The sequence below is a fragment of the Notamacropus eugenii genome, chromosome 4 (genome assembly GCF_028372415.1).
Source record: "Notamacropus eugenii isolate mMacEug1 chromosome 4, mMacEug1.pri_v2, whole genome shotgun sequence".
NCBI lineage: Eukaryota > Metazoa > Chordata > Mammalia > Diprotodontia > Macropodidae > Notamacropus > Notamacropus eugenii.
The window spans coordinates 181,957,718-181,971,231 of record NC_092875.1 but is presented as its reverse complement, the minus strand read 5'-3'; the positions used below and the strand labels follow the sequence as shown (position 1 = coordinate 181,971,231).

At 41.0% G+C, this 13,514-nt stretch overlaps 1 protein-coding gene across 2 annotated transcripts in view; it reads right to left on the bottom strand.

The window, feature by feature from the left end:
* GCNT2 (glucosaminyl (N-acetyl) transferase 2 (I blood group)) overlaps positions 1 to 13,514 on the bottom strand; it is a 100,548-nt gene that overhangs the window by 33,417 nt on the left and 53,617 nt on the right. Inside the window, exon 1 of one of the 2 annotated variants that reach the window (XM_072603795.1) lies at positions 6,977 to 9,740. The exons of the other annotated variant lie outside the window; for it this stretch is intronic. Coding sequence (XP_072459896.1) covers positions 6,977 to 7,901 — 925 coding nt within the window. The 5' untranslated portion in view covers positions 7,902 to 9,740. Of the gene's footprint in view, positions 1 to 6,976; positions 9,741 to 13,514 lie in introns of those variants that run through there. 2 annotated transcript variants of the gene reach the window in all.

The following is a 13,514-nucleotide window of genomic DNA, read 5'->3' as shown; positions in this document are numbered from 1 at the left end:
TAATACAAGTTAATGAGTACCTGGCTAGAGCTACAACTTTTAAAAAATGATATATAATTTCCCATTGGAGCAAGAGGTTCCAATTCTACTTCAGACACAATGGCTGTGTGACCACGGAAAAGTCTTCAGCCTATCTGAGACTTTCCTCATTTGTAAAATGAAGGGATTGGACTAGATGACCTAGGAGGTTCCTTCAAGCTCTAAATCTATTCTCTTATAATCCAATTAAGTACTTATTATATGCCAAATACAGTGCTAAATGCTAGGGACACAAAGTGAAACAGTCCCTACCCTCAAGGAGCTTACATTTTAACTAGAGACAAGACATACACATATTGACACACAAGATAGATAAGGGGAAAGGAACAAGCATTTGTTAAGAACCTACTATGTGCTGTGCATTGTACTAAGTGCTTTACAAATATTTAATTTGATCCTTTCCACATCCCTGTGAAGTGGGTGTTATTATCACTCCCATTTGTTCGGTTGAGGAAACTGAAGCAAGCAGAGGTTAAATGACTTGTTCAGGGTCACAGTTAAGTGTCTGAGACTGGATTTGAACTTAGGTCTTCCTGACTCCAAACCTAGCACTCCTTTCATTCCATCACCTCACTGCTATTTAAAGTGGAAACAAGGTAATAATGATGGAGGGGGACAGAAAAAGTATCCTGTAGGAGGTGGAACTTGAATTAAATCTTGAAAGAAACCACAGATTACAAGAGTAAGAGATAAGAGAGGGCATTCCAGGCAAGAGAGAACAAGAAATGCAAAGGCAGAGAGATGAGAAATTGAACATCATGTGTTGTTGCATATATATATGTATGTATACACACACATATGTAGTATGACTGAACTGTATAGTGTATGGAGGGGAATAATAAAAGAAAACTAGAAGGGGTCAGGTTGCAAAGAGCTTTAAATGCCATATATTAAATGTCTGTTTGGTCCTAGAAGCAACTGGAAACCTCTGAATTCAATGAATAGGAGTGGTAGTGGTGGTGATGTGTTCAGACCTCTGCAATAGGGAAATCACTTTGGCAACTTGTATAAAGAATGGAAAAGAGCAGAGATTTCCAGTCAGAGATGCCAATTAGAATGTTATTTCTATCATCTATGCAATGACTGTTTTGTAGATTGAAATGATAAAGATCTGGCATCTGACTCACCGGCAGTGAGTGAGCATCAGGAGTCAAAGATGACATCAAGGTTGTGAACCTGAGTGACTAGAAAATGTTGACATCTTCAACAACAAGGAAGTTCTAAAGAAGACTGTGTTGAGGTGAGGGAAGATAATGAATTCTGTTCGGGCATATTGAATTTGAGAGATCTAAAGGCCATCCAGTTCAAAATGTTCACTAGACAGCAGGTGATGAGGGATCAGAGCTGAATATAATATAGATCTGGATATCATTTAATAATTAAATGCATGGGAGCCTATTAAGTCACCAAGTAAAAGAGTGGAAAGAGATCTTATATTCAGGGACACCGACACTTAGGGGAAGTTGCATGATTGGTCATCTGCCTCCTTCCTTTTCAGTCTTCTTACAGTCCACATACACTCAAGATCCAATACTGACTTCTGTGTCTAGCTCTGTTCCCCTCTCCCCATTCTCAGCTGTCTGAGTCGCATGCCTGGAGCACTCTCTCTTCCTTCTCACCTAGCTTTCCTTCAAGTCTTATCTCAAATAGACTTGTCTCAAATCCCATGTTCTGCAAGAAGTCTTTCCTAGTTCCTTCCCCATGCCCCATCTACCTTTCCTTAAAATTCAATTTTACTATTTGTGTACACACACACACACACACACACACGAGTGGTCTGGCAACACCACTAACACTAACCTGAGTAATAGGATCAAGGTGAAAGGGTAATTAAAAAGTCTACCTTTTCTATTTCCCAGACATTCACCAAGTACCAATCTGTTGTTACACTCAGCAATATCAACTGTAGGTGTAGACATGGCCTTTGTGTCTAGATAAGTGTTTTGCTTCTGGAAATCAATGGAGGTAAGGATTACCTTTCATTTATACTGAATATCTTGTACGTACATAGTTATTTGCATGTGTTCTTCTCTTCTGAAATGTCAGTTCCTGAAGGTAGGGGACTGGGTTTTTCCAGTTCTGTTCTATTCCCAGGGCTTGTGTACTTCACACATAGTAAGCTATAATAAATGTTTGTTGACTGACATTTTGGCGAGGTACAGAAATGGCGGGGCCTGATGGATGTGAAATCAAGAGACCCCGGTTTTGAGTGGCAACTCTGTTACTTAATAATAAATGTGGGCCCTTCACCAAATCGTTGGAATATATCATTTTTCCTTCCCTAAATTTAGCTTTCTCAAGTCTGAATAATTTTGAAGGTCTTTATCAGCCATACTTCACTCACTCTTCCAACCTTTCCACCACACATCAACTGACTCCCTCTGACCTCTGTGCCCCGCTCCTTCTCCTATTGGGGAATTTCTCTCAAAAGGCCCATTTTTAGGAAGGGCCCAAGACCATTCATCCTTCATCTTCTTTAACCACTGACAACCTCCACTTTTCAGCTCCATATAATGAACTATCTTTCCCCATTAGAAAGCAAGTTCCATGAAAGAAGGGGCTGTCTTTCTTTCTTACCTGTATTTGTATCCTGTTTTCTTCGTACAGTTTCTGACACATAGCAAGCTTTTCCTCAGTGTTTATTTTGGATTGGATAATCTTTTAAAATTTCTTCCAATTCTAAAAATCCCATTTCCAAATTTGTGGTGCAGAAGTGTTTAAATGCTTATAAATCATCAATGATCCACAGATTCTGATGATCCCCAGAGGGGATCTTTCCCCATCCCTTTACCCCAAGAGTTGGACTTGGAAGGCTGTATACCAGGATAGGAAACCTACCTGACACTTCCAGCATTGTAACTACTGGCTACACTGCTGGGGCTTCACCTTATTGACAAGATGTTGACAACAATGCCTCCTGCGTTATTTTAAGGTTCGTTAGTTAGCTCTTTAGATAACACACAATGTACTTTGTAAGCCTACATAAGTGTCAATTATTATAACCGAGAGGTGTTCCTTGCTTCCCAGGAGCTTGCCTACTGACATACTTTAGGAGTGTTTGTTGAAATGAACAGAATCATTTGGTCCTGAATTCATATGTCCTTGAAAATATGAATAATTGGCTTCATTATAACTAAGTTTAGGAGTTTCTTAGCCTTCTTCATGTTGTTTATTTTAAAAAAAATGAAAGTACTCCTGGTAGAATGCTATTTTTCTCACATGAGACTCAAATAGACATAGGCTAGCCATCCAGTTCAATTCCTTAATTTTACAAATGAGAAAAATAAAACCCAAGGAGGTTAAATGGCTTGCTCTTGGTCACAGATATAAACAAAGGCATGATTTGAACTCTTTGCCTTCAGAATCAGGACTTTCCCTCTACAACACGTCATCTGAAAGCAAATGTATTAATGTTCATAAACAATGAAATGCTCTATTTATCTATTTATCAACGAGCAAGCATTGATTAAGTACCTACTGTGTGCCAGACACTCTACTAAGCACCAAGGCTACAAAGAAAGCTAACCCCCAAATATCAAACAAGTTGCTGTCTTCAGGGGGCATTTTAATGGTGGAGATGACATGTAAACAGACAGCTGTGTACTTACGGGTTACATATATCGTTAAAAAGGGAGGTGATCTCAGAAGGAAGGAATAAGCAATGGGGGAGGAGGTGGGAAATAAACCGAGAAAGGTCTGCAGCTGGGCTTTGGAGCTGAATTCTGAAAGGAAGCCAGAGGAGCCAAGGAGGTGGAGGTGGGAGAGAGAGTAAGTAATATTTAAATGCCTATTTTTATGTCTCCTTTTATAAGAAAGTTAGATTTAAATTTACTGATTTTAGCTAAGGGCAATGTTTAACCGGTTTCATTGCATACAAAAGAAAAGTTATGTTTTTAACAGTAAAGTTTGCTTAAGGAGTACTCTTAATATATCTCTTAAGTAAATAATGCTTAATAATGTGGTTTAAAACTGAAACCAAATACAGTCAGCAGTAAAGCTGTTGCTGGGAGTGATAGGGTTTGTTTTTTTTTTAAAGAAAAAATCACCAACAACAATTCTATCCTTGTGTAAGAGAAACAACCTCCTCCGGGCACTTCGTTGTATTTCCTTTTACCATAACTACAGCCTTATTTTTCTGTACTGGGAACCAGCTTAGTGTTTCCTCCCCTGCCCCTCCCCCGCTGGGAATCACTCATTTCCCTTGGCAACACAAATCCATTTACAAGAAAAGAGGATAGATCCACTGAAGGGAGCACACAGCAACAAGGGCTTCCCCTGTATTATCTTATAAAACCTCTCCAAGAAGCCCCTCGCCTGACAACCACAGGCCACACGTTTGGCACAGTGGCCGTGATCCCTGAGGATACGTACTCCATAGTCCTGCAGTTTCTTTCACAAGCTGTTCAATACAATTAGTCAACCAACAAGCAATTCAGTGCTTACAAGGTGATAGGCACAGAAAGGCAAAAACTGGCCATCACCTTCAGAAAGTTAACCTGTCTTTCTCAATAAGGAGGCTTAAGCCCTCCTCACCCTTACCCCACTTTCACTTCTTCTCCCAGGGAGGTCTAGAGATTGCTTTGGATATTCGATACATAAAAATAATTTATGGATCAGTCCCTACCTAGGAGCCTTGGTGGGAGCAACAGCTGACAGTGATGTCTTATGAAGCCGAATTCCCTACAATACTGTGAATTTCACTGCCCCTGGCCTCTTAGACCCATCTCTGTCAGCTCCTTTCCTAAGTGTAATTCAGATACAGGCTATAAAATACACAGACATGGTGCTACTTTGTGTCTGTTTTAAGGAAGGAACAAAGTTTCGAGTAACCATCAAGTGCCCCTGTGATACTACACCCAAAACAGGAAGACCTGTGGTTAAAACGTGTGTGAGAGACAGAGAGAGAGAGAGAGAGAGAGAGAGACAGACAGACAGACAGACAGACAGACAGAGACAGAGACAGACAGACACATGGGGGAGGGGAAAGAGAGGGGGAAGGAGAGGGAGAGAGGAGAGACAAAGGGAGAGAGGGAATCACATGGAGGCACAGACATCTGCACTGGGATAACATGGGTCAATCTACCAATCAATCAATCAAGAAACATTTATTAAATGCTTACTATGTGGAAGCCAGCAGTTTTATTCCTATAACTTACTAAGACTTTTCAATGCATACATGGGAGTTGGAGAGTTTTGGAAAGATATTCAGTGCTTAGAAGAAAGACTAAGTCTATTTTCTACCTTCAAAAACCTGGGATTATTTGGGACTTTGGCCCAATCAGTTATAAGCAAAGCTGATTAGGCTCAAGACTATAGAAAGAGAGGAGGAGTCTGCCAAAAAAAAAAAATTCTTTGTCATTTTGAACCAGCCCAGAAGTAAATGTTTCCAAACTATTATTCTTATCCTGTCCAGTACATTTTTGTCTTTAAATCCAAATATTTAGCACCCTTCGATCACCTGCTTAATGTATTTGAACAAATTATTGGAGTAAATTTTCCCCATCTTAACTGCAACGGAAGGTTGTAGACATTAGACAAGGCCTTAGATTAGTCATTGGAGTCAGACTCCTAACGGAGGAAAAGGAAGTGTTGAAATAAAGTCAGCTGTTGCTCTTACTGTCTGGGAACTTCTTGTGATGCAGTGGGTGAGGGGATAAAGGGCTGGTTCTGGAGCCAGAAGAAATGGGTTCAAATTTTTAGATGCAAAGGAACCAATCACATGACTTTGGCTGTCCCTCAAACTCTGCAGTACAGCAGGGGAAAATTTAATACTAAGTAACCATGGCATGGCTTATAACAAGAGCCTTTATATGGGACTTTAAGGTTTACAAAGCACATACGTATCGGTTCATTTGATTCCTAAGACAATTCAGAAAATTCAGTAGGTGCCATTATTGTGTCTGTTTTTCAGTAGAGAAATTGAGGTTAAGAAAGAAAAAAAACATCAGATGTGCATCTAGCAGTGAGACCACAGGCAGTTTACCTCTACGCATCTATAAAGTAGGGCAAGGCAAGGGTTGGATCAGAGGTGAGGAACACATGACCTCCAGGCCATGTGTGGCCTTCTAGGTCCTTGGTGCGGCCTTTTGACTGAGTCTAAGTTTTATAGAATGAATTCTTTCATTAAGGGGGTTTGTTTTGTGATTCAAAGGGGGCTTGAGGACCTACCAGGCCATAGGTGGCCTTGAGGCTGATGTTTCCCCACCTCTGGACTAGATGGCTGACTCCCAAGATTCCTTCCAATCCTAAATCTATGATTTGATGATCAGTGGAGGGAGTCTGCTTACCTTGCTGCCTATAAATTCATGAATTCATAGGTCCTGACAGAAACAGTCATTTTGGAGATATGTGAAAGAAATATCAGTCTCTGAAGACAGCTCCAAAAGAAGAATTTCCAAAAGGCCTTAGTAATTGGCAGTATTAATAATAGAAGACTGAATTAGTGAGGCCTTCCCAATAATGATCAAGGCACAAGCCCTGCTGTTCCTTAAAAACAACAAACGTTATGATTATCAAGTAATGAGGAAGGTTTTCTTATGTGACAGGTAACCTAGTTTATAAAAGCTACTGTAAAGAGTTAAAAACTTTTTTTTTTCTGGGCAATAGAAACATGTTGGAGGAAGTACAGAGCTTCCCAATTTGACTGACTCCTTTGGACCAAACACACTGGTGGAATTTTAAGTTCACATTTACTGAAAACCTTAATCTTATTACTTTAAAATCGCCATATATAAGCCTCCAGATCTGATACCTACGCAGTCATATAACATATACACATATGAACACAGAAAATCATGCTTAAGATGTCTTGGGAACTGAAAGACTTTTCCTCCTTATGCTTTTTTTTTTTTAAAGGCTCATTCATAAATTATTCTGACGCCTAAAGCACCAGAAAAATGGTTCTGGTCTGCCTGCAAAATTAAGAAATCACACCTACCAGAGATCCTATTGAGTGTCACCCAGAAATGCTCATCAGGGCTGTAGGTGTCCTTAGACCACAGGAGTAAATCAATGGCTCGATGGTCTTGGAAAACAAAGTTGACAAACTCCCTAGTGAGGGCAACATAAGCCGAGCCGAAATAAATGACTAGTTGATGGGGCGGTAAGAATTTTAAAGTTTTGGTTTTTTGCATAAATGAGGTTTGAGGGGTCCTATATTCTTTGAAGACGTATTTAGTTCTTTCAATAGCGTGGCCAGGAGGAAGCACCCCTGGGGTGATATTTCTCCCTTTGAATCCTTTCAAATGCTGGATTATTTCCTTGTTAGTTTTCAGGGGAAAATCTTGGCCACAAGTGTTGATGAGGTACTTCCACCGAACCTTAGAGGCTACAAGGTCTTTCATGCAGTTCAGGTCAGCCTGGAGCCTGGATATTCCACCATAGACAACCGGCTCCAACTTGGAGGCAAGGAAAGCATTGGGGAAGCAGCCCACCAGTCTCCCCACAGCATCTTTAAACTCAGCCGTGGTCTTCTTATCCACGTGAACACAGTAAACATTCTGGGGCATGTAAACCGCCCGGAAGAGTCTCTCAAAGGTCTCAAAATCTTTATGAATGACCATTACGTAGGCCAAAGGAAACCCGGCTTCTTCTTCCGACAGGGGAGCTGTTATATAGTGACTCTGGAGCAAATATTCCTTACAAGGCACTGCTCCAAAGGAAGGCATTAATACTTTGTCCCACACAAATGCTGACCTCCCTTCTACGACGGCATTACAGGATTGGGATAGAGAATAACGCTCACTAGATACATTTAACCGCTGATAACTCTTTGGCAGATAGAGTTGATGGTTGTACAACAAGACGAAGAGGGCCACGCTCAGCACGGGAATGGCAAAAAGATAGTATCTCCCAAAGTTCATTCTTTTGATTCCTCAGGGGGGAAAAGGAATCCCTCTTCAGGGACTGGGAAATGATCGGTTCCCAAAAGCCTAAGTCACCCAGCCTCCAACTTACTTTTTCTGGAAGATCTTGCATGGGGACAGCTTCTCAGCTGTTTCGGCTCGTCCAGCCTCCAACGAAGACATGTGGTTTAATGAAAACTGGCTGTCTAGTTCTCTGTCCAGTCCATCCCCGCAGTTTCGGCACCGGAGAGCAAAGATCTTGCCTCTTTACGTGCGGTGTGTGCTCAGTGCGTTCAGTGTGGTAACTCGGCAGCCAGAAGCGAGCTGAGCTCCCGGAGCCCAGCCCAGCCCTCTCTCGGCTCTTGATTTGCATATGAAAGCGTGGGGGTAGATCTTAGCAAATCACGTTGGGGTCGGGTAGGAGACCTTGGTCGGGTGGAAGCTTTGGTTTCGGAGGCTTTCCTGTCACCACCTACTTCCATTCACCAAGCTATTTATTCTGCTTTCCTGGATCCTCCCACTCTTGTCCCACCCACTTAGTTCTTCCAGCTTAACACCTCTTTCTTTCAGCACCTGCAAAAGTGCAGAAGTCGTGGCAACTGTTCCCGTAAATTCGGTCAGCAATCTGGTTCCTCTTTCTCTTTCTGACTCCTAGCCACTTGTTACTCATTAAAATGGTATCTGTGCCTTCTGGGTACTATCGTAGGTGGGCAGGGAAAATGCACCTGCGCTCTGGATAGTCACAGTAATCTCAGGCAAAAAATCTTTTTCGGGGAGGTGTTTGTTCACCGATTTCCATCGAGCAGAAGCTCAGGGGGCCAAGGGGTCGCTGACTTTTAGGGAAAGACAGGGGAAGGTAGGTTTTCCAAATGCGTTCTCTGCCGGCATGGGGAAAATCCAGTGGTCAGAGGGACTTTTGTTTTTTGTTTCACAACCTAGTGTTTTTATTGGGAATTTCTAACAACAAACACTAAGAAAGGTGATTCATGGGGCGCGGATTAGCTCCTCTTACATATGGTCAGCCAGTTTATAAACGTTTATTAAGCACCATTATATGCCAGGTACAATGCTAGGCACAGGAATATAAAGTGTGGAGATGATTACTTGAGAAGCTACCACTTTATTATGGACAGGTCATGAGGGATGGACTCTTTAAATATCAGAGATTTTGTGATTTCTGACATTTCTATGCTTTTAAAATTTCTCATAAAATTTGCTATAAGAACCTTATACTTCATGTCTTAGAATTCACATACTCCTCTTTCTCTTTACTCTCTCTTCCTCCTTCCTTCAAAGAAGTACAAAAGGCCCATAGTAACTTCGAATTATCAGTAATTTTAGGAGGAAAGAAGACCTAGCAGATGTGCTGGTAGCACAGGGATCTAAAGCTTTCTTTTTGCTGGATAAAACCCTTTTATTTTGTCCTAAAAACATGTCCATTGTTAAGTGCCATAGTAAATGGACCTGAAGTCAGGATGATCTGAGTTTGAAGTCTGCCTCAGATTTCAGTCTTAGCTGTGTGACCCTAGGGAAGTTACGACCTGCCTCCTCATCTGTAAACTTTGCTGGGTTGTTGTGAGATAACATGAGATGGGTTAACATATGTAAAAGTACTTTGCAAACCTGAATGTATTATATGAATGTCAGCCATTATTATTAGATGAGCAGAACTATCCTTATCTGTGATCCTGTAATCTTGTATGGTGGCGGCTAGGTGGCTTAGTGGATGGACTAGCCTGGCCTCAAGTCAGGAAGATCCACCATCCTGAGTTCAAATCTGTCCTCAGACACTTACTAGCTGTGTGACCTTGAGCAAGTCACTTAAGCCTGTTTGCCTCAATTTCTTCCTCTGTAAAATGAGCTGGAAAAGGAAATGGCAAATGACTACAGTATCTTTACCAAGAAAACCCCAAATGGGGTCATGAAGAGTCAGACATGACTGAAAAAAATGACTGAACAACAGAAAAAATTCTTGTATCCCTTCTGCACCTGAGTTCTTCTTTACAATGGCACATTGAGTAAATGCCTATAATATCTGGGCAGTCCTTACTGTAGGCAGGCTTTCTCAATCTTTTTTATGTTCTGTACCCCTTTGGCAGATCTGGTGAAGCCTGTGCATATTCTCAGAAGAATATTTTTAAATACAGGAAAAGCATAGATATGACTAGGGTTACAAAGAAAATCAATTATATTGGTTTTATATTTTCAATTATATTGAAATTCATTTATCAAAATATTTAGTACTGAGTATCAAATTAAATATCAAAATAGTTTTAAAAACAAGTTGAAGGAGCCCAGGTTAAGAACCTTTGAAAGGGGACCTTCAACCTTCTCTTCTTATTACTGTGGCTCCATCCTTCACTTTCATTGGGTTTTTAGAGTTTCAAAGCTTTTGGCTTATTTGACTTCATTTGATCCTCTCAGCATTTCTGTGATGTAGGTGGGGCAGGTATTATTATCTCTGTTTCACAGCAGAAGAAACTGAAATATCATTAGTGAAATAATAGCCTGAATGGACTTTAAGAGATCATTTAACCCATCCTTTTTTTAGCGAAAAAGTTGAGGCCTAGAAAGGTGAGGCTAGGAAAATGAACTAGACCCCCTGAAAGTGATGCTAAAAGTTCATCAGTTCCAAACCCCATGTTATTGGAAGAAATTCAAGCCCTTGAAGGTGAGTGATTTGCCAAAGGTTCTACAACCAGCTTGTGTCAAAATTGTGACGACAGTAAAAGTCTTTTGCTTCCTTATGCAGCTGGTATTTTGAATGTAAGGACAGACTTTTACACAGAGAGGGACTGGAGGAAGGCAGTTACTGGTAGGACCTGCAGCTTCATCTCAGGATGTGGAATTCCCCTCTAATCAAGCTCAAAGCAGCTGCTCCAAGCAGTTGCTCCAATCCACTTCCCTACCCACCCTGGCTTCTTCCTGTCCTTTTCCCATTCACTTTGTTCCTCCTAAAGAGCAGTTAGATGGTAAAGTGGTTTGACGGCTAAGCCTAGAGTTAGTAAAGACTCATTTTCTCAGTTCAAATCTGACCTCAGACATTTACTATCTATGTGACCCTGGGCAAGTCACTTAACCATGTTTGCCTCAGTTTCCTCATCTGTAAAATGAGCTGAAGAAAGAAGTAGTAAAACTGAACTGGAGAAAAAAATGGCAAACCACTCCAGTATCTTTGCCAAGAAAATCCTAAATGGGGTCAGGAAAAGTCGGACACTACTGAAAATGGTCAAACAACAAAACAAACAACAACCGAAGGATCACCCTAACCTTAGAAAGTTGCTTGGGGCAACGAGAGTATCAGACTTGAACCCAGGTCTTTCTGATCCTGAGGCCAGCTCACTAACCCTTAACACCATGCGGCTCTCTTTCTTATTACTGATAAAAGATGGAGAAGAGAAGAAAATACAGACCTAGCTGCCAGTCCACAGGACACTGTCATTCTAGTATCTTCTCTGGTTCCCAGGCAACAGAACACACAACAAAATCTAATCAGTATTGATTTGGCAGACAAAGACTCAAGTTCTGTTTGAAAAGTGCTCTGGTCTAAGTGCTTTCTCTTGTTGTACCAGGGGAGTCTGGTCACCAGAAGAGCTGTTCTACAAAATCTTTTTCTGCCCCAATCCTGAAGGAAAAGCAAATTCTTTCCTTTTCTGAAGGCTTTAAAGTGGATTGGTTTGCTCCCTTTTCTATCTTCTTCTCCTCCTGGCTCCTCAGAATCAGCTCAGAGTTGGAAACTGGGCTTTTGGTGCAGAAAGAGCTGAGCAGTCTGCCTGCCCTCCTGCTTTCACTTCCCATTTCCTGCCTTCATTTGCTGCCATTTTAGGGAAAATGTACCATGGGCGAAAGAAATATGGGAAGGAGGAAAGAGAAAGGAAGAAGGGAGGCACTTTCAGTGCAGGCCCAGTCTGCATTTTTCTCTTGTTTGCTTTAAACCGTGCTTCTACAGTAGGGAAGCTTGGTGATTTGCCAATGAGAACATGCCCAACAGTTCATCTAAATGTGAATCGATTCAGTCGAAGTAGATTGTAAATAGGATATTTTACAGCATTTTTTGTAGACTTTCAAATTTATAACAGCAGTCCAGGGAAAAAATACATATACGTGTGTGTGTGTGTGTGTGTGTGTGTGTGTGTGTGTGTGTGTGTGTATGATTTTGATGAGCCATAGGACCAGAACATTTTCGCTGTTAGAATCATGATGATGTGATGCCTTTTTAGCAGATGGCTGAACCCTGGAATGTTTGGCCAGTATCCATGGTAACCAGGGTTGAATGGGCATTTTTTTTCCATCAAATGAAAGAGGAGGTTAAGTTTTGAATTTCCTAGTAGATTCTGAGTTGATGATAGTGGCTCAGTTGTGTTTTGAGGACCAAGATACTGAATAATGGACATCGTGTGGCCATTTTTTCCCACCCCACCCTGACCATCCCTGTTCCATTACAAATTTAAAAGTAGCTTATCACTCAAAGGACCAGGAGTGAGGTTAGAAAAAAATCTCAGAATGCCTAATGTTAAAAATTAATTGTTGGTGCAGCTAAAGAGAATTTCACATATATGTTGTTTCCTGTCTTCTTTTCACAATGACTTGGTATTCAATTGTGGGAAAATCATCATAATTCCACTCTATGTGTTGGGATGCAAATGTAGCTAAAGCAGCTTGTTATTAAGAAGACTGTTATAGGCAGTGCTTTTTACTCATTTTGCCACCACCCTATTATTGTGAGAACCTCTTGAAAGATAGGTTTTTCTGCTTCCATTCTCTCTCCCTCCAATCCATCCTTTACACCATTACTACATTCATGTTATTTATATGTAGATCTGGGTATGTCCCTGTAAAAGTCAAAAACCTTTGAAAGACTCCATAATGCCTATAAAATTAAGTTCACATTTATTTACCCTCTATAAGGGATCAAGGCCCTCTATAATCTGATGCCCTTTTGGTTTTCCTGCCTTAGCTCACACTATTCTCCCTGATCCCCATACATTTGTTGCATAGGGTTGTAGTTCTAGAGCTGAAAGGACCTCAGATGCCATCTAATTCAACCCTTCATTATACAGAAAACAAAAGTGAGGTTCAGGAAGTTTAAGAGACCTGATCAGGGTCAGCATTAGGATTTGAACTCAAGTCCTCATATTCCAGAGTCAAGGATCTTTCTATTTTCTTACACTGGGAGTTTCTACTATCCACTTTCTACATTTTGAATCCTTACCTAGCTTTTAAGTTTCAACCCGAATTCCATCAGGAAGTCTTCCTTGATTCTCTCAGACAGTAACAGGATTTTGGGCTATCTTTTGTCTCAACTATTACCTAGCCCTTGGTCACTAAGTAGGTGTGGCCTCAGACGTTAATTTAGAAAGGCCAAGGTCGCCCACTGCATCCTGGGCCATCACCAGTCATCTTGACCTTCTTGCTGCTAGACTTTGATAACTCTGGAGGAGAGAGTGAAGTTGAGGATTTTTCTAAGCTCTGCCTGACTTAAAACCAATTCCTGAGCAAGGCAAGATATCCCCCTCGTGATGCCACTGGTCTTCTTCCAGAAATGAAAGATGAACAACAAAAACCACAGTTGGTAATAACTTCATCACTCTTTCACATCACACTTATCACATGCTGTATACAAGATAAGGC